This window comes from Lissotriton helveticus, assembly GCF_964261635.1.
Source record: "Lissotriton helveticus chromosome 1_1 unlocalized genomic scaffold, aLisHel1.1 SUPER_1_unloc_14, whole genome shotgun sequence".
Classification (NCBI taxonomy): Eukaryota; Metazoa; Chordata; class Amphibia; order Caudata; family Salamandridae; genus Lissotriton; species Lissotriton helveticus.
In genome coordinates, this window is record NW_027611653.1 from 3569136 (window position 1) to 3589471 (window position 20336).

At 53.0% G+C, this 20336-nt stretch overlaps 1 protein-coding gene across 1 annotated transcript in view; it reads left to right on the top strand.

The window, feature by feature from the left end:
• Window positions 1-20336, top strand: part of LOC144805543 (uncharacterized) — a 472572-nt gene that overhangs the window by 169431 nt on the left and 282805 nt on the right. Inside the window, 1 exon segment of the mRNA XM_078672076.1 lies at window positions 10107-11079. Coding sequence (XP_078528202.1) covers window positions 10107-11079 — 973 coding nt within the window.

Genomic DNA, 20336 nt, shown 5'->3' on the forward strand with positions numbered 1-20336 from the left:
CGCAAACAAAGCTCCAGGCCTTGACAAATTACCCGGCGACCTCTTTCGCTCCCTGCCCAAAATCTGGACTCCGCATCTTGTAGTCCTGTTTAATGCGATCCTTTGGGGTTCCGAGTTACCGGAAACCTGGTTGGGAGCTGAGATCGTCCCCATTTACAAGAAGGGCTGCCCGTTATCCCCGTCCAACTACAAGTCCATTAGTCTTCTAGACACTACCCAAAAACTAATGGGCTGGATTCTACTGGATAGGATACTGGGTTGGATAGAGGAGCACAGAATACTGACCACCTTCCAAGCCGGATTTAGATCAGGCATCTCGACCCTGGATCAGATTTTTAGGCTGCAGGTCCTTTTCTGGAAAACTGCAAGAGTAGAGGGTGGCAGCCTCTACCTTGTTTTTGTGGACCTGCAGGCCGCCTTCGATCTTGTGCCCAGAGAGAAATTATGGAGAGTAATTGAAGAACTAGGCCTCCCATCCTATTTACTAGATGTCTTGGTCCGACTCCATGCCGGGAACTATGCCCAGGTCAGGTGTGGAAGGAATGGCGAACTCTCGGCCCCCTTCCCAGTAACCAGGGGTGTACGCCAGGGTTGCGCCCTTGCCCCTACACTCTTCAGCCTTTACGTCAATGGCTTGATAGAGGAATTTGATGGAGTTAGGGATAACGATGCCCCGAGATTGGCTACTGGAAGGGTGCCTGCTGTGATGTTCGCAGATGACACTCTGTTGTTATCTCGAACATCAACAGGCATCCAGCGGGTTCTGGATGGGTTTTCAACTTTTTGTGCCACAAGGGGATTGGAGGTTAACTTGGATAAAACCAAGTTTATGGTTTTCAATCCCCAAGGCACACCCGCCCGAACCCTGTCTTGAACGGCACCTCGCTCGAGCGGGTGAAAACCTTTGTTTACCTGGGTGTCACGTTAACTGAAGATTTTGACTGGGGTCACCAGGTCTCTAGATCTGCCCTGAGACTTTCACAGATTACAGGGGGCATTGGGAAATTTCATAAAACTACACAATTTAAACCAGTTTCCCCCGTTCTTGAAACTTATAGAGCCCAGACCAGGTCAGCAGCTACGTATGGGGCAGAATTATGGGGGCACAAGAACGCACTGAGTCTGCTCAGGGTGGAACAGGCTTTCATGAGAAATTTGGTAGGCTTACCCCAAAGCACCCCCCTCATACCGGTGCGGCTAGATATGGGCCTTGAGTCCATAAAAGATCTTATAGCCGCACGACCCTTGCTCTACTGGAGAAGGCTCTGGACTGTACCGGAACTAGCTGACTACAGAGCGGAATTTTTAGCAGTCTGGGGGCAACTCAAGAACAAAATTATACCCTGGTTATCCCACATTAAGGTTATGCTTTACCAAATTGGCTTGCTTCAATTGTGGGAGTCCCGGGGGAGAGCTGTCCTAGGTTCCAGAGATCAGAACTGTTGGCTATCTTGAGAAATCACACCCTCAACTCGCTACACAACTCGTCAACTCTGGGTAGGCTAACAACTGAATTCCTGCAGGTGAAAACTGAGCCCAAGAAGGAAGAATTCTTAGACCTAGTGCAGCCTCCTCTTGCGAGAAAACTATATATCCAACTGAGGCATGGCTGCTTACCCATCAGGGCGCTGACCTCTAAATGGACTATCTCAAATGAGGGAACCTGCCCAGCCTGCAATAACCGCACAGAAGATATCCTCCATGTCCTGTTCTTCTGCCCGGCGTATAGCAAAATACGGAAATGCTGGTTGGCTCCACTGTGCAGAAACTTGGGACTTAGACAATGTGCACAGGCTTGCAGAATTTTAACATATGATACCTCCCCTCCCACTGTGTTTGCTGTTTCCCGCTTCTTACATGGCATGTGGCGTAGAAGGACCACCTTTCTGACAAGAACCTAATTGGAGCAACCCCCCTCTATTATTCCTTTTTCCTCTTATTCTCCCTTCTTTGATGCCTTTTGACCAACTCGTTGTTTAATAACTTTTTAACTGCTTGTATTTATGGATTTTATCACCGTGCCTGTATGTATTTTATCTGAACTTTTATGGTCAATGACCGAAATAAAGTTATCAAATGACTGAATGAAATAGAGGGTTATGATCTGGGAATGTTTTTTATAGATATTTTGCATCTAAGACCCACTCTACCCACTCACAGTAGAACTATGGTAGAATGTATCAAATTGTGTACACAGTGTGCTCACTGCTGAGCAGGAACCGTCAGCCATGTCAGGTTGTTTTGCCCGCATTACATGGCTTATCTCCTACTGACCGTCCTTCCTGCATTTCTTGTACATTCAATTAACTAGAAGCAGTGGGTAACGGGGGAAAGGACCTTCCACAAGCCCACCCTCTTTACAGGTGAAATCACCTCCCATTATCACCAGAAGGTTACCCACCAATCTTTTCAGACTCTCATAACATCCTTCCGCATCATTTTGTATCTGCCCATCTAGGGTGGAGCCCCTGATTTTATCCAGATCAGATCCCACTGTGCATGGGTGAAATTACTCTATCAGAAACCAACCCTTAACATCTGTTGTGTAGTTTATTGCTTCCATCTTGGAGAGCTGAGTTTCGTGTAGAAACACCACTTTTGGATTCATATTACAAGTCATAACTTGAATCAGGTTTGAGCTGCCATTTTGCATCTATGGTTCAGTCCCTGCTTGTGAGCTGTCTATTCTAGCTTTCACTAGTCTGAGGTAGTTTCAAATCCATATTGAAGTGAATGGAATAATTATTATTTATCTGTAATGGTGAAAAGCTCCTTCTACAGGGCAGAGGTTACAAAGCCCTCAGCCCTCAAACTATCCAACCCAACATTACTCAGATCGACCTTCATGAGTGTGGCATCACACAGTGGTTCTAACGCCACATCGATAGGGCAGGGACTCATCATAGCAGTCTTCGAAGATAGTTTGGGGGTCGCCATCTGAAGTGCGCATGCTGTAAAAACTATTGTGTGAAAGGGGAGGAATGTTCCAGGACTGCTGTCCCCACTTCTGAACTTCAAGGTTCCAAGCAATACTTCAATCCTTTTGAGCAGCCCCAGTCACAGCATGCCCGCAGACAAAATAGTTCCCATTTCCCTAAATATACTACTGATGTCTGTATCAGTTCAGCATTCAGGTGGTACAACGATGGTGCTGTGGGTGCGCTGTACCCATAAAATCCTACACCTGAAAAGCACACCCAAGAGTTGGGTGGATCAGGGACGCAATTAACCTCAATTTTTTATGAGGCAACGTGTCCCAGAGAGAAGGTACAAAACTGCATATCAAAATACAGTAAATATAGAAAAGATTGACAAAAAATGTGAGTTCTTGAGTGGGAAGGTTTGTTACAAACCTTTTAAAGGTACAATACACAGTAAAGGAATGCATGGATTGATGATCCGATGTTGGTTCTCCGGGTGAATCGTTTTTGGGCATATACTTCCGCCCACGTGTACACTTCGTTCAGCTTGTAATCTATCGTATCACGTTTACATTTTCTCAACTTCATCTCTTGTATCTCTTTCCTATATTTATCAAGTTTGATGTTTAAATCTTCCAAGAATTGATTCCACGCTCCTTCTTCCACCCTTGCTGACATGTCTCTTTTGATATTGTAAATTTCTTCCTCCAAAAGTTGTTCTCTGTGCAGATGGATACTTAGAGCTGATGAGGATGTAGCGCTGACATAAGCTATGTTTGTTATACAGAATTTTGATGTCCACAAGAGGTTCACTTCGTATTGTGGAAGGAAAGCGACACACTCATTGGTAAGAATTATGGGAGAGGGGCACGATGGTGTTTGTTTACATTCATGAATAGCCCATACTGACACAAGCTTTCATTTCATCACCATGCAGTTCATGGCGGGCCACGGGCTAATTATTGGGAGACAGCGTTTGTGTTCTACCATTCGTTTGCATTACTTTTTCACATCAATCTGGTCACATTGACACTGGGCTTTTCGGCATGAACAGGTTTACATTGTATTCAAGATGGAAATTGACATAAGTTTTCATGAACTGAGTGATGAAGTGTTGTAAATACAATGATGGTTCAAATATTGTGCACCGCAATTGATTTCATTATTATTTTTGCAGATTTGCCCCTGACGAAGGGATAGGCAGTCCCGAAATGCATTGGGCAACATTTTTATTGTGATATCTTATTTTGTAATTTAGAACATTAGAGTTGTTGTTTTATAAAGATGTGTCAGACTGTGAATATTTAATCTTATGATATTCAATGGATTAATTAATCATACAATGAGAATTAAATTGTATGTTGGATACAACTGAATAACAATTATTGATTAATTGTGTAATTTGTGGGGAAAATTGTCACCTTGTTAGTATTTAAACCCCTCGCTGTGCACATGTGAGTCTGAGTCGCCCCACCTGGGACCCAGCCACTTGTTGACTACATTTTCACATGAGAGGCAGACATTGGTCACATGTCACGCGCAATATACTTTAAAGGCTAACCGGTTCTGTCACTAGCTTCCGGGCAAAGCGAAATAACCGCTCCACAACCCGACTAGTATGTTGTACCCTAGCTGTAATAAGGTGGTCCCAATTCAAAGTATCATTGAAAATATTCCCTAAGTATGTAACTTTTTTCAACTTGTCAATGGTCTTACCCTTAACCTCAAACGTCCTTGTTTTCGTATCTTTAGGGCCACACACCATAACATAAATGTAAATAAAATGTACTTTTAGGTTCAACGCCGCCATAAAATCGGTAAAAGCATTCAATGACTTTTGGAGGCTGTTGGCTGTCAAAGCCATTAAAACGTCATCATCCACATAAGATGACTTTGGAATTGCGTTGCCTCCACTTTTTGGGAAGTTCCTCCTCCATTAAAAAAACATCTAAATCATTTGTATACATTAAAAAAGAGGAATGGGGCTAGAATGCAGCCCTGCCGAACACCTTCTGTGGAGACAATGGGCCCCGTCTTCTCCCCCCTAGAACCGTATCATATGGCAACCGTTGTAGAAGTATGAATTCTACACAGGGGGATACAAGAGCCTCTTCAAAACCCATTTGCTCCATTTTTCCCCACAACTTGTCGGATTAACTGTGTCGAAAGCACTCGACTAGACCCTGAACGCCAGGTGGATAGAACCCCTCCTGGCCTTCATGTACTTGCCCATAATAAGGGACACATTGAGGCACTGCTCTGTGGTGCCCACCCCCCTTGTTAAACCATATTGCAATCTGGACACAATCACTGCACTATTCGCCCAGGTCTCAAGACGCGTAAAGATAACCCTCTCTAATACCTTTACAGTGGCGTCGATTAATGAGATTGGCCTATAACTGGCAGGTTAACTCCTGTTACCTTTCTTATATACTGGAACCACAATAGCCTCTCTCTAGGTTGATGGAATGGGGCTAATCACTAAAGCTTTAAAAACATTAGTGAGCAAGAGTGCCCATAATTAGGGTTTCTTTTAACCAGATCCAAAGGGACCCCGTCAGGGGCTTTCATGCTAATTCTTCTCTCAAGGGCCGCCTCAATCTCTGCCACTGTGAGTGATGAACTTAATTGTGAGGCCAATGATAGGTCAAAAACTGGTTCCCCACTTCCTTCCTCTATTAAGGTGTTTTTTGGGTTAAATATTGCTGAAAGTGGGATTCCCAGGTTGCCCCTAGGATCTGTGAATCCAAGGCCATCTTTAGAAAGGAGGCGATTATTATGTCCCAAAAACTCTTACACTCTTTCAGGGCACTGGCTCTTTCCAAGTCCTCCCAAGCCAAACTCCTAAGTTACTCTTGTCTTGGTTTAATGGTGCCCTTGTAGGTCTGCCTTGAATTTTGCATTAGTGTTCGATCACGGGGATTGGCATGGAGGGCTATTTTAAGATGCGTATGCGCTCTGGAACTCTCAGCATTAAACCATTGCACCTCCTGAAATTCCCCTTTTCTAAATGATCTGGTCAGATCTTTTGCCACACCTGCACCGATCAGTTAAAAATCATGAACCACCTCATCAGGCAGGGAGTCTGCATGGAGACAACTCATGATGGGATTTAAATTTGTCGTGGCGGTTTTTGCTTCAAATTGGATGGGATCAGCTTTACCCCAGCTTAGTTTCAAACCTTTATTTTGATTAAAATCTATAGGGCTCCCATCAACTTGCCCAGCCCTAGCTGTTATACGAAAGAGAACGGTTTAAGGGATATGCAGCCACATGCATCATTGTAGGAATTTGCGATTCCTAAATTGCGAAAATTAAGGAATTGCAATTTAGGAATCGCAAATTCCTATGCATCAAGAAATCGCAAAAGTTTTTGCGATTTCTTAATTTTCCTTATTTGCGATTCCTTAATTGCAAATTGCAATTAAGGAATCGCTTTACATTGACTAGGCCCATTGGAATCAATAGGAAGGCATTCTCATTTTGCGAATTCGCAATTAAGGAATCGCAAAATGTGAATGCAATTTCAAGGGTGCAGGGGGGGTCCACAGGACCCCCCCTGCACCCCTGAAATGTCATGTAAGTACATTTTACTCACACACATGTCCCAAGGGCATGTGTGTGTGTAAAACATAAGTTTCAAAAATGCACTTTTGTGCATTTTTGAAACTTTTCGCAAATTACCACGAAGGTTTACTTCATGGTAATTTTCCCCATCCTAATTGTGAATTCCCAAATTTAAAAAAATCATGCATAGTATTTAAGAAATCGCAAAATTTGCGATTTCTTAAATGCTATCGCAATTTAAGAAATCGTAAAAAAATGCGATTTCTTAAATTGCGAAAAATGGAAAAAAATGATGCATCCCAAAAAAGGTTTTTGCATTCGCAAACGGACGAATTTTGCCATTCGCACTGTTTGCTAATGCAAAGAAGCTTGATGCATGTGGCTGATGGTCACTTGCAGTATTTGGTGCTACCTCGAGATCACCAGCCAGCAGGGAGTACTTCCTGGTAATAAACATAACAGCAATAGTGCTCTGACTCCTTCAACATGGGTGGGACACTGGGGTGTACAGCTGCAGAACAAACGATTACTGTTAATAAGGACCAGGTCAATTACGAGGCCAAACCACCCCCGGATGCTCCCATTTTCAACCAAGCACGGAATTCTTTTCCTGTTCAGAAACCCTCCAAAAATGTCAACAACTTCACGGCCCCCTCGAGGTGCCGTGACCCGAAAATTGTTCTGTCCGCGGAGTCACAATAAAAATATAACTTTGTACTAGTAGGGTGACTTTACACCAGTGACATGCCAGTCACTTTCATGACTGCCTCTGTGTGCACAGCTACAGATACCCCTTATAATATTAAACAGAGGCCTGTGTCGCCTGCAGTGATGAATCGGGAGTTTCCCGCAGAGGCTTCTGGGTATGCAAATGCCTGCTGCTGGCCACGCCCCCTCCAGTGACAGCATGGATCCTGCAGTAGTAAACCCATTGTGACCTGCGCTCTTGGGATCCCAAATGTATAATTTCCGTCTAGAGTCGGTTTCTTATACCAGGGGCCTTATTTATGAAGGCCTTGCGCCGCCGGTGCGTCACTTTTAACAAGGGAAAAAGTGACGCACCGGCGGCGCAAGGCTTTCATAAATAAAGCCCATAGTGTGCCTAGATTCGTGTCTTCCTACTTGAGGACTGATACTCTGGCCCCCTCGTTCTTATATGTGCGCTCTTTATCATATTCAATGCCACAAAGAGCCCTGCATGTATATGAGAGTAAAGCAGCATTATGAGCCGCGCACAGGATTGTGGGTATGCAGATTAGGAGTGACGCGATGAAGGTTCCTCTGGAGCCTCCCGACCTCTAGCGACCTCTAGCGACTAGAAGGGGCGGTGCACCCCCCCTCCCCCCGTTCTGCGTCACGTGACTTTACGCACGACGCCTCGTTTTACGACACGTGACCCCGTGACTCCTTCCATCACGCAGCGTTGCACACACCTGCGATGGCGCCTTCCTGAGGGAAGCAAGGGGGCGCTCCTCTCCTCAGCGCGGCCTTATCGCCCCCGGTAGGCTCACATTGCAACCAATAACGGGGCTTCTTGCACAGAAACCCTCTAAAAATTAACCCACAGTCCGCTTCTCACGGCCCCTCGGAGTGCGCGTGACCCGCGTAATCAGGCCTTGTAGAAAGACGAAATGTCTGTCTGTCCGCGCAATCACAATAATATTATCACTTCCTACTGGTAGGGTGACTTTACACCGGTGACGTGCCAGTCACTCTCATGAATGCCTGTGTGTGCACAGTTATAGGCGCTCCTTCTGCTGTTAATCAGAGGCCTGTGTCGCCTGCAGTAATGAATCGGGTGTTTGCCGCAGAGGCTTCTGGGTATGCAAATGACTGTGGCCGGCCACGCCCCCTCCGACAGCCAGGCTCCTGCAGCAGCCCCCTGGGGACTTGAGCTCTGGGTCCCAAATGTATCATTTCCGTCTCGAGTCGGTTCCAGCACTGGGGGGGGACAGGGGGGGTTCACTTCATTTGTTTCCTTCCTTCTCTGGGCGTCATCTCTGCCTCCGACCCATCTGTAACACAATTATTCAAGGTCCCTCTATGGGGCACTATTGGCTTTACCAATGCTTCGTTTATAAACACATATGGTACAATACACTAATAAAATAACTTGGAATTTCCCTTAAAGCGTAGTGTGCCTAGTTTCGTGCGTTCCAATTTGAGGGCGGATGCTCTGCTCCCTCGTTCCTAAATGTCCGCTCTTTATTTTTATCGTTTATAGTGCCACAAAGAGCCCGGCATCCGGTGACGCCTTCCTGAGGGAGGCAGCTGGCTCTCCTCAGCGAGGCCCGGTGTTCTAACTAGATTTCCACCCCCGTCGTTTTGTACACCCCCTACGTCGGAGGGGTGCTGATTCATGCAGTTTGTGCCTGTGTATTGGCGCACCCCCGTCTGGCTGTGCACGCTAGTCACTTACGCATGATGCGCACACACGAGGGGGAGCGGGGAAAGGCATAATTCTATGGCAGGACAGGAGGCTCAGATTATGCTTTCTCGATTTCTTTACTACAAACAGCAGCCAATAGGAACATAGTAAAGAAAACAGGAACTACAACTCCCATGAGCCCTTAGGCAACCATAGAGACTATAAGCTATATAAGGCACCATAGAGGACAACACTTCCTCTTTCTTTGCTGCTTCGCAGCCAGTTAAGTGCATTTATTGTTCCTTCTTACTTGTATTTACTGTTTTGCATTTAGTACTTGACTTATGTCTTTAATGGGTTTACTTACGTGCTGTTGTGCCGTTTTGCCCGCTATTGCGCATTGACTTTGCCGTTTGCGCGCGTCATTACTCTGTCGGTTTCCTCTGTTGCCGCTTGTCTTTTGAGAGCGCGTGTTCGCCTCTCCGGTACTGCGGGCGCTCTGTGCCCGTGTGTCCTTGTGTGTGTGGAGCGGGACGGGGCTCGGGAGCTCGCGCACACTTGTCGCGCGTCGCTTCCCTTCCGGACAGCCAGGCACGCCTTCGCGCATGCGCGTTGGCTTTGTTATTCTCCGTGTGTATCGCGGAGCCCTGACACGCTCTGAGGCAGCGTTGCTTTGTCGCCTCCGCCCATTGCCTGCCGGAGAGCCCCACAGGACGCCTTTTTCCCTCTAGGGTTCTGGGCTGGATAATAATTATAGGCGTTGCCTAGGGTGACTTTTGCAAGCCAGTCCCTCCACTTTCAATTTTTCAAGTACTTTTTGGTCGAGTGTGCACTCTGCCTGTTGGCTTGCTTGGGGTTGTCACCCCCCCCTGACTGGGTCGCTTGGTCCTTGCCTTGACCCCTAATTGGATTATTGATTGTTGGGCTTCTTGCACCTTGGTGTTTTCTTGCTTGTCCTTTGCACCATGGCTGATTATGATGATGCTGAGGGCTATTCTTATGATGAGGAGCCCGAGGAGGCTTTTGAGTACGACTTGGTCGAGGCACTTGACCAAGGGGTCAGACATTCCGTTAATACTGCGTTGGTTCACGCAATTGGTCCTCTGAAGCGCCATTTGACGGATTACGCTCAGCAACAGGGCTGGATTCCGTCCTCTTCTGCCAAGCACTCCTCTAAGTCTCCTAAAAACCCTCATGCATCGGATTTTTTGAAATTGGCTCATTCCTTGTCTTCTCCTTCTGTGTCCAAGAGGTCCCATGCTCCTTCCCCGGACGCTGAGGACACTTCATCCTCTTCCTCCTCTGGTCCCTCTGGTCTTCCACCTGCTAAGCGACCTCGCAAAGAACATTTTGTTGATGCCTCCTCCCATCCCCCCGTCCTGACATTTGAACCGTCGGATATCATCCATCCCAACTCCAAAGTTTGGTCCCCTGCGCCGGAGGTTGCGGATTACATTCAATCTCACATCCGGAATTCCTTTGATCAGGAGGTACGCTCCCGGTTGCGTTCTGAGTGCCCTCGGCCAGAGTTGGCAGATAATTTGGCTGACACGCCGGATGTCGATCCCACTATCTTAACTTATCTCAAGAAATTCACCAAAGACCCCAAAAAGGGAATTGATAGGTCTTGGCGCCTGTGTCAAGATAAACTCCTTGACATTCTTGGTCCACTAACCAAAATCCTGGATTTGGGCTACCATGCGCAGGGGTCGGCGTCTGGCATTGATCCGGATGAACTCATTGGTTGGGCCCAACGGGCTATCTGTTTCCTAGGAAACGCAAACTGTGCCCTGTCCTCCGAACGGCGTCGGTCTATTCTTTTGAAGATGGACCCCCGGTTGTCGGAATTGGCCACTTCTAAGTCTGGTCCCTTGGCCCAAGGTCTCCTGTTTGGACAACCATTTCTGAAGGAATTGACACAATTTGTAGCCACCTTTAGTGGCCTCGACAGAGCGCAGTCTTCCTTGCGCAGGGCATTCCGCCCGGTTTTTGCCAGGGCCGGACGTTCTGGGGGACGTTCGTTCGGCCGTGGTTCTGGCCAGCAGCCTGGCCAACAGTCCCACCAAGGCGGAGGCGGACAGCGTCATCAGCAGCAGTCCTCCTACTCCGGATCTAAGGCGACCTTCTACCCCTCCCGCAAAGGTCGTGGTCAAGGCAACAAGGGAGGCTACGGTGGAAACTACGGTGGAAACCAGGGTGGTCGACAAGATTTCTCCTCAACAGGTGAGCCTGATTCCTTACAAGAGTGTTGTTCTGGGGGGCAGGGTGCAATTTTTTCTACAGAATTGGCGCTCGATCTCCAACGATGCATGGATTTTGCAGACAGTTCAAGGATATCAGATCGAATTTTACCACCCACCCTTTCAAGGTCCCGTCCCTTTACCCCTTGTTTTTTCCCAACGCGATCGGGAAGTGATCTCCGCGGAAATAGATTCACTTCTTCTCAAAGGGGCCATTGTGCGCACGACCCTGCATCCACAGGGGTTCGTCAGCAATGTGTTTCTGGTGGAGAAGAAAGGGGGAGGGTCTCGCCTTGTGCTCAATCTCAAGGAGTTCAACAACGGAGTGGTTTATCGCCACTTCAAGATGGAGGGCATCCATCTGCTACGAGATCTTCTTCGCAAGGGCGACTGGATGGTTCGCCTCGATTTGAAGGACTGTTAGACGGGGACCCTGAGGGTCGGCCGGATACTGAGGGAGAGATCCCCGAGGGGGACCGTCTCCGGTGATCGTACAGACAAGTTACCTCCCTCCCCACAAACAGGCACCACACCAAGTCGAGTTCAAGGCTTTATATAAGGTTCTTAAGGCAAGGATATCAGCGATACAGGATATCTCGGACCCGGGGGTCCTCTCACTTCTAGTCTCTGTAGGGAAAAGGGGGTAGCGGGACAGTCTTGGTACCGGATCGGTACAGGTAGTGGTAAGGGGCGAGCTCACAATCCTCGAGCTGGAGGGTCTGTGGATCGGGCCGCGGCAGCGCCAGCAGGCCAAGATGGTAGTCTCACAAGGCAGAGGGCCGCGGCAGCGCCAGCAGGCCAAGTCGATGGTTTCACGAGGCAGAGGGCCGCGGCAGCGCCAGCAGGCCAAGATGGTTTCACTAGGCAGAGGGCCGCGGCAGCGCCAGCAGGCCAAGACGATGGTTTCACGAGGCAGAGGGCCGCGGCAGCGCCAGCAGGCCAAGGTGGTAGTCTCACAAGGCAGAGGGCCGCGGCAGCGCCAGCAGGCCAAGTCGATGGTTTCACGAGGCAGAGGGCCGCGGCAGCGCCAGCAGGCCAAGATGGTTTCACTAGGCAGAGGGCCGCGGCAGCGCCAGCAGGCCAGTCACGGATGAGTTCTTCTCGGGTCTCTCGACTCCAGGATACAACTGCCTTCCTGGTCTGGCACTGCCCCAGTTATAGGTCTGGTCCCCTTTGATGTCCGGACCCTCGCGCCTGGGGGCCGGGAGGTCCGGGATGAGGGAGTCCAGACACCCAGCAGGGGGGTGGAGCCAGCGCCCAGGGCGGCCGGGGGTGATCGACACCTGGCAGAGGGGAGCCGTTGACGATTCCTTCTCCCATTGATTTGCCAAGTGGTCACTCTGCCTCCTGGGGGGAGGTTGGTGCCCCGATGTCGGGGCCGGCCGGGCCCAGGGTTAGGGTCGAGTTGAGGCCACGCGGCCTCGTGCTGCAGTGCCCCAAGATGGCGGCCGGTTCGATGTCGTGGTGTGGATGGTGACCCGGGCCAGCTGGGTCCGGGGCTGGTGTCTTGTAGTGGAGGGATTGCAGGGTACTTCGGGTGGTCGTTTAGGGACTCTGGCTGGGGATGCAGGGAGAGCCAGGGTCCAGGTCCTACTGCGGGGAGGGGGGGCAGCCCGACCATGCGGCCTGTCCAACATGCGTCCCCCCCAGCTGAAGGCGGGGAGAGTCAGCCATCTTCCTGGGGACTCTCCTCGCTGAGGCGGAAAAAGCGTGACAGGCCGTCGGCGTTGGCGTGGTCCTGGCCTGGACGATGTTCCACCGTGAAGTCCATCCCCTGCAGGGAGATGGACCAGCGCAACAGCTTCGGGTTTTCCCCCCGCATTTGCATCAGCCATTGCAGGGGTCGGTGGTCTGTTTGCACCCGGAAGTGGGTGCCGAAGAGGTATGGCCGGAGCTTCTTGAGTGCCCAGACTACGGCGAAGGCCTCTCTCTCAATGGTGCTCCAGCGCTGTTCTCGGGGCAAGAGGCGTCTGCTGATGAAGACCACCGGATGGTCGACCCCTTCGGCGTTGAGTTGGGAGAGGACGGCCCCCACACCATGATCGGAGGCGTCCGTCTGCACAATGAATTCCCGGCTGTAGTCGGGAGCCTGGAGCACGGGGGCCGTGCACATGGCGGTCTTTAGTTTCTCGAAGGCCGATTGGCAGTCCAGGGTCCAGTTGACGGTTTTGGGGCCCTTTTTGGAGGTGAGCTCTGTGAGGGGCCCCGCGATGCTGCCATAGTCCTTCACGAACCGCCGGTAGTATCCGGTGAGCCCCAGGAAGGCCCGGACCTCCGTTTGGGTCGTAGGGGGTTGCCAGGCCTGGATGGCAGCAATCTTGAGTTGGAGAGGAGCCACTAGCCCGCTTCCCACTTGGTGTCCCAGGTAGGTCACGGACCCTTGGCCAACCTGGCACTTGCTGGCCTTGATGGTGAGCCCGGCTTGCTGGAGGGCGTGTAGAACCTCCCGCAGGTGGCGGAGGTGGTCGGTCCACTGGTGGCTGTACACAGCAATGTCGTCCAGGTAGGCGGCGCTGAAGTCTTCCAGGCCCGCCAGTACCTGGTTTACCAGCCGTTGGAACGTGGCCGGGGCGTTTTTCATGCCGAAGGGCATGACTTTAAAGTGGTAGTGCCCGTCTGGGGTAGAGAAGGCGGATCGTTCTTGGGCCCGAGGGGTGAGGCCGATCTGCCAGTAGCCCGCTGTTAGGTCGAAGATGCTCAGGTAGCGGGCGGCCCCCATCCGGTCAATTAGCTCGTCGGCCCGGGGTGATGGGATGAGCGTCGGTCCTGGTAACTGCATTCAGCCCCCGATAGTCCACGCAGAACCGGAGCTCAGGGGCAACGCCCGGGGCGGCCGCCTTGGGAACCAGGACGACTGGGCTTGCCCAGGGGCTGTCTGAGGGTTCGATCACTCCCAGGGTCAGCATTTTGGACACCTCGGTCTGGATGCAGGCTCGTACCCGGTCTGGTACGCGGTATGCCCGGTGTCGGATAGGAGGGCTGTCCCCGGTGTCCACATCGTGGAGGCACCAGGGGGTGACTCCGGGGGTGAGGGAGAACAGGGAGGCGAACCGCCTCAGGAGCGCTTGGCAGTCTTGGCGTTGCTCCGGGGACAGGGCCTCGGAGAGCTGGACCCCTTCCACTGAGCCATCCTGCTCGAAGGCCCTCAGTAAGTCCGGAAGGGGTTCGGAGTCTTCTTCTGTCCCATTATCGGTAGCCATCAGGAGGCTGAGCTCGGATCGCACAAAATGGGGTTTTAGCCTGTTGGCATGGAGGACCCGTAGGGGGTTCCGGGCAGTCTCCATGTCGATTAAATAGGTGACGGGCCCTTTGCGTTCGATTACCTTGAAGGGCCCGGACCATCGGTCTTGGAGTGCACAGGGTTCAACCGGGGACATCACCCAGACCTGTTGTCCCGGTTCGAACTCAATGGAGGACGCGTGCTGATCGTACCACCTCTTCATGTCCTCCTGACTGGCCTCGAGATTGGCTTTGGCGGTGTCTCGGAACTGCCGGGTCTGGTTGCGGAGAGCCAGGAGGTACCTGTAGATGTCCGGGGGAGTTTTCTGGGGAGGCTGCTCCCAACCTTCCTTGACTAGGCTGAGGGGGCCCCGGACGGGGTGCCCGTACAGGAGTTCAAATGGGCTGAAGCCGAGGGACTTCTGCGGGACCTCCCGATAGGCAAACAGGAGGCAGGGAAGTAGCACGTCCCACTGGCGTCGAAGGGGTTCTTCTAGGCCCATAATCATCCCCTTGAGGGTGCGGTTGAACCTCTCGACCAGTCCGTTTCCTTGCGGGTGATAGGGGGTCGTGAATTTGTAGGTGACCCCGCATTGTTGCCAAAGAGACTTCATATATCTGGAGATAAAGTTCGTGCCCCTGTCACTGACGACCTCCCGGGGGAACCCCACCCGGGAGAAGATCCCCATCAGGGCCCGGCCCACCACGGGGGCCGTCACCGTCCGAAGAGGGATGGCCTCGGGATAGCGAGTGGCGTGGTCTACGAGGACCAGGATGAACCGGTGTCCTTGGGCTGTTCGAGGGTCGAGGGGCCCCACAATGTCTATTCCCACTCGTTCAAACGGGGTGGTGACGACAGGAAAGGGTTGCAATGGTGCTTTGATTTTTCGGCCACTTTTTCCGCTGGCCTGGCAGGTGGGGCAGGCCTTGCAGTGGTTGGTGACATCCTTTCGCATGTGGGGCCAGAAAAAATGGGTCACCAGGCGGTCGTAGGTTTTATCCTGCCCCAGGTGTCCGGCAAGGGGGACATCGTGGGCTAAGTTCAGGAGGAAGTCTCGGAAGCGAAGGGGCACCACCAGCACCCGACTGGCCCCTAGTTCCGCCACTTTCTGCTCGCTGTAGAGCAGGTCTTGGTCCCAGTAGATCCAGTGGGCCCCCGAGGTATCCCCGGTGCTCTGGGCCAGGGCTTGCTGCCGGAGTCCTTCGAGAGAGGGACAGGTTTTCTGTTCGGCCCGGAATTGTTCCTGCGTGGGGCCTCCCTCCTGCCGCCATTGTGCCAGGTCAGGGACGTCCCGAAGCTGGTCGGATCCTTCTTCGGTTTGGGTCAATGGACTGGCTCCTGGGGCGGCCTCCTCTGGGATGAGCGCGGGAGGAGGTTCTGGCCACTCGGGCTCTTCTGGGCTGGGGACCGCGCGGGCGGTCATGGACCGGGTCGTGACGCAGACCCATTCGGGGAGGCCAAGCATCCCCAGGTGCTCCCTCCGTTCGACAGCTGCCCATGGAGAGCTTTCAAGGTCGTTTCCTAGGAGGCAGTCCACGGGGGCATCATCGCGGACAGTTACTTTTAACATCCCTGTTACTCCTCCCCACTCGAAGGGGACGCAGGCCATGTGGCATAGGCTTTCGGAGTTGTCGGCTGATCGGACAGGGCAAAGAATGTTCGGCAAGATTTGGTCGGGAGTGACGAGGTGGCGTCGGACCGCCGTTACACTGGCCCCGGTGTCGCGGAGGGCTTCCGCCCGGCGGCCATTAATGTTGACCCATTGACCGTACTTCTGGGTGTTGGCGGGAAGGGGGGCCCGCGGAATCATGTCTCTCTCCCCTAAGCAGACCAGTGCCATGGCGGCGGGCGCCCATTCAGAGGGATCGGTCTCGTACTCTTCTTGGTCTTCCGGGATTAGTTCTTCCCCTAGGGCCGCCGCTGCAACTTGGCGGGGGGTAGTGTTCGGATTCTTTGGGCAGTTGGGATCACTGGCGTAGTGGCCGGGTCGCTGGCACCTGTGGCACGTAATGTTGGCCCGGAAACCGGCCCGGACGGCAGGGCTTCCTCGGCCAACCGGGGTCGAGGGGTTTCTGGGGGGTGACGAGGGGCCGGGGTCTCTCCCCCGACCCTGACTCCCTCCTCCCCCTCGGGGGCGATACGGTCTGGATAATTCGCTGGGTGCGTTCCGGCCCACTCGGGTGCTTTCCCACCGGTCGGCTTCGACGGCGAGTTGTCGAGGGTCGGTTAGCTTACTGTCCAGGAGGTGTTGCCGGAGCTCCACGAAGCAGTTGTTTGACAGGTGCTCCCATACGATAAGGTCAAAGAGTTGTTCGTAGGTGGTCACTTTGTTGCCCTTGATCCACCCCTCGAAGGCTCGGCTAAAAAAGTTCACGTACTCCACCCAAGTTGTACCCGGAATCCGTTTGCAGTCGCGGAACCGTTGGCGGTACATCTCAGGTGTGAGCCCGTATCGAGTGAGGAGGGCGGCCTTCATGTGGTCGTAGGAGGTCATCAGCTGGTCCGGGAGTTGCAGCAGGGCGTCCCGCCCTTCGTTGACAAACCTCCCCCATAATCCGGCTCCCCAATCGCTTCGGGGAATCCGGTGGGAGGTCATTGCCACCTCATAGGCTTTAAACCACTGCTGTATATCATCGTTCTTGTGGTATTCCCGGATGACCTCTTTGGGGATGTGAACCTTGGGTTCGGTCGAGGCAGACGGGGTCGGTCGTTCGGGGAGCCCGAGGTCTTTATTCTGTTTCTGGATCTCCAGTGCTTTGAGATCGCGCTCATGTTCGTACTCTAGTTTCTTTTCCTCTAGCTCTCTCTGTCTTTGCTTGTCTTCTCGCTCTTCCTTGAGCCGTAAGTGTTCCAGGGTTATTTTTTGTTCGGCCAGCTTGAGTTCTCCATCCAAGCGAAGTCGGGCTAGTTCTAATTCGTGGAGTCTGGTTTTTTCTCTTTCTCGGATCTCTTCCAGGGAGAGACCCGCTCTTTCTTTAGTTGGTGCGGGGCTCGTTTCGGTCGTTTGTGTTCGGGGTACGGCCGTACCCGTTTCCGCCCAGGCTTCTAGGGCTCGTTTGAAGTCTTCCTTCGTACTCAGACCCGTGGTTGGGAGACCAAGTTCCATGCAATATTGCTTCAGTTCTCGGTGGTTGTAGTCTTCCAATTTTTCCATCTGGAATTTCTCCGTTGTTCCGCTCTCTGTTGTCATGGTGGTCGTGTGTCGTGGGTCGGGTGACTTTCTGTACGATTATGCGTAGGTTCGGATCCCGTCGCTGGCCACCAAAGTTAGACGGGGACCCTGAGGGTCGGCCGGATACTGAGGGAGAGATCCCCGAGGGGGACCGTCTCCGGTGATCGTACAGACAAGTTACCTCCCTCCCCACAAACAGGCACCACACCAAGTCGAGTTCAAGGCTTTATATAAGGTTCTTAAGGCAAGGATATCAGCGATACAGGATACCTCGGACCCGGGGGTCCTCTCACTTCTAGTCTCTGTAGGGAAAAGGGGGTAGCGGGACAGTCTTGGTACCGGATCGGTACAGGTAGTGGTAAGGGGCGAGCTCACAATCCTCGAGCTGGAGGGTCTGTGGATCGGGCCGCGGCAGCGCCAGCAGGCCAAGATGGTAGTCTCACAAGGCAGAGGGCCGCGGCAGCGCCAGCAGGCCAAGTCGATGGTTTCACGAGGCAGAGGGCCGCGGCAGCGCCAGCAGGCCAAGATGGTTTCACTAGGCAGAGGGCCGCGGCAGCGCCAGCAGGCCAAGACGATGGTTTCACGAGGCAGAGGGCCGCGGCAGCGCCAGCAGGCCAAGGTGGTAGTCTCACAAGGCAGAGGGCCGCTGCAGCGCCAGCAGGCCAAGTCGATGGTTTCACGAGGCAGAGGGCCGCGGCAGCGCCAGCAGGCCAAGATGGTTTCACTAGGCAGAGGGCCGCGGCAGCGCCAGCAGGCCAGTCACGGATGAGTTCTTCTCGGGTCTCTCGACTCCAGGATACAACTGCCTTCCTGGTCTGGCACTGCCCCAGTTATAGGTCTGGTCCCCTTTGATGTCCGGACCCTCGCGCCTGGGGGCCGGGAGGTCCGGGATGAGGGAGTCCAGACACCCAGCAGGGGGGTGGAGCCAGCGCCCAGGGCGGCCGGGGGTGATCGACACCTGGCGGAGGGGAGCCGTTGACGATTCCTTCTCCCATTGATTTGCCAAGTGGTCACTCTGCCTCCTGGGGGGAGGTTGGTGCCCCGATGTCGGGGCCGGCCGGGCCCAGGGTTAGGGTCGAGTTGAGGCCACGCGGCCTCGTGCTGCAGTGCCCCAAGATGGCGGCCGGTTCGATGTCGTGGTGTGGATGGTGACCCGGGCCAGCTGGGTCCGGGGCTGGTGTCTTGTAGTGGAGGGATTGCAGGGTACTTCGGGTGGTCGTTTAGGGACTCTGGCTGGGGATGCAGGGAGAGCCAGGGTCCAGGTCCTACTGCGGGGAGGGGGGGCAGCCCGACCATGCGGCCTGTCCAACAAGGACGCTTACCTGTCCGTCCCCATCTTTCCGCCTCATCGCCGCTTTTTGCAGTTCCAATGGTCGGGGGAATGGTTCGAGTACACGGTTCTCCCGTTCGGTCTCTCGTCCGCCCCGTGGTGCTTCACGAAGCTCCTGCGGCCGGTTATGGAATCGCTGCGCGCGCGAGGGGTGCGGCTGATCGTGTATCTGGACGACATTCTTTTGATGGCTCAGTGCCCGCTGCAACTCCGTTCCCATTTATCTTGGACGATCGATCTGCTTCAGTCTCTCGGGTTTCTAGTGAATCCTCAGAAGTCTCATTTGCAACCCACTCAGTCGATAGAGTTTCTGGGTTTCCTGATAGATTCGGTTTCTTGCCAACTTCTTTTGCCTGCCCAGAAGGTCAGGGCTATCAAGCGGGAGTTGAAGTCACTGTTGTCCGCACAGAACGTGTCGTTGCGGTCGATCGCTCGAGTTGTCGGACTTTTAGCCTCTTCCATTCAGGCGATATTTCCGGGTCCCCTGCATTATCGGGCCCTGCAGCGTCTCAAGATCAGGCACTTGCAGAAAGGTCTTCGTTATTCCGACCTTGTCCCTCTGTCCCAGGATGCGAAGTCGGAAATGATGTGGTGGCTCCATCACATGGAGGCCTGGAACGGGAAAGCCCTGTTCGGCTCAACTCCGGACTTGATTTTGGAGTCGGATGCGAGTCTGTGGGGCTGGGGAGCCCGTTGCGGGGACTTGACGACGGGCGGCCGTTGGTCTCCCGACGAGTTGACACTGCACATCAATTGCCTCGAGCTCCTGGCAGGGTCCTTTGCGATCCGCAGCCTGGCCCCTCAGGCCACCAGCTGTTGTATTTTGCTCCGTATGGACAACATTTCAGCGGTGAGGTATGTGAACAAACTGGGGGGGACACGGTCGAAATTGCTAGCAGAGATTGCGAAGGACTTCTGGCATTTCTGCCTTCAGAGGAAGATCACGCTTATTGCAGAGTATCTCCCTGGTCGCCAGAATCAAGTGGCCGACTGGAACTCTCGCCATCTGCTGGACTTCAGCGACTGGCGCCTTTACCCTCGGGTCTTTCGCACCCTGTCTCGCCTTTGGGGTCGCCCGTGGCTCGATCTCTTCGCCTCTCGCCTCAATGCTCAACTGCCCAAGTTTTACAGCTGGCGTCCGGATCCGGAGGCTCTGGCCACGGATGCCTTTCTCCAGACTTGGCCTCCTCAGCTTTGCTATGCTTTTCCGCCGTTCGCGATGATTCCGCGAGTCTTGGCCAGAACGAAACAGTTTCTATCGGAGATCATTCTGATCACTCCTCTTTGGAGAGCTCAAGCGTGGTTTCCGGATCTTCTGGAAATGAGTTGCTCGACTCCATTCCTGCTTCCTGCGAAATGGAACTTGCTGTTGGATCCTCTGCTCCATCCGCATCCTCTCATTCTGTCGGGCCAGCTCCGTCAAGTGGCGTGGCGTCTTTCGGGGAACGCTGGAAAGTCCCGGGCTTATCTGGAGACGCTGAGAAGTTTCTCAGTGAAGCTTGGGCCCCCAACACGCGC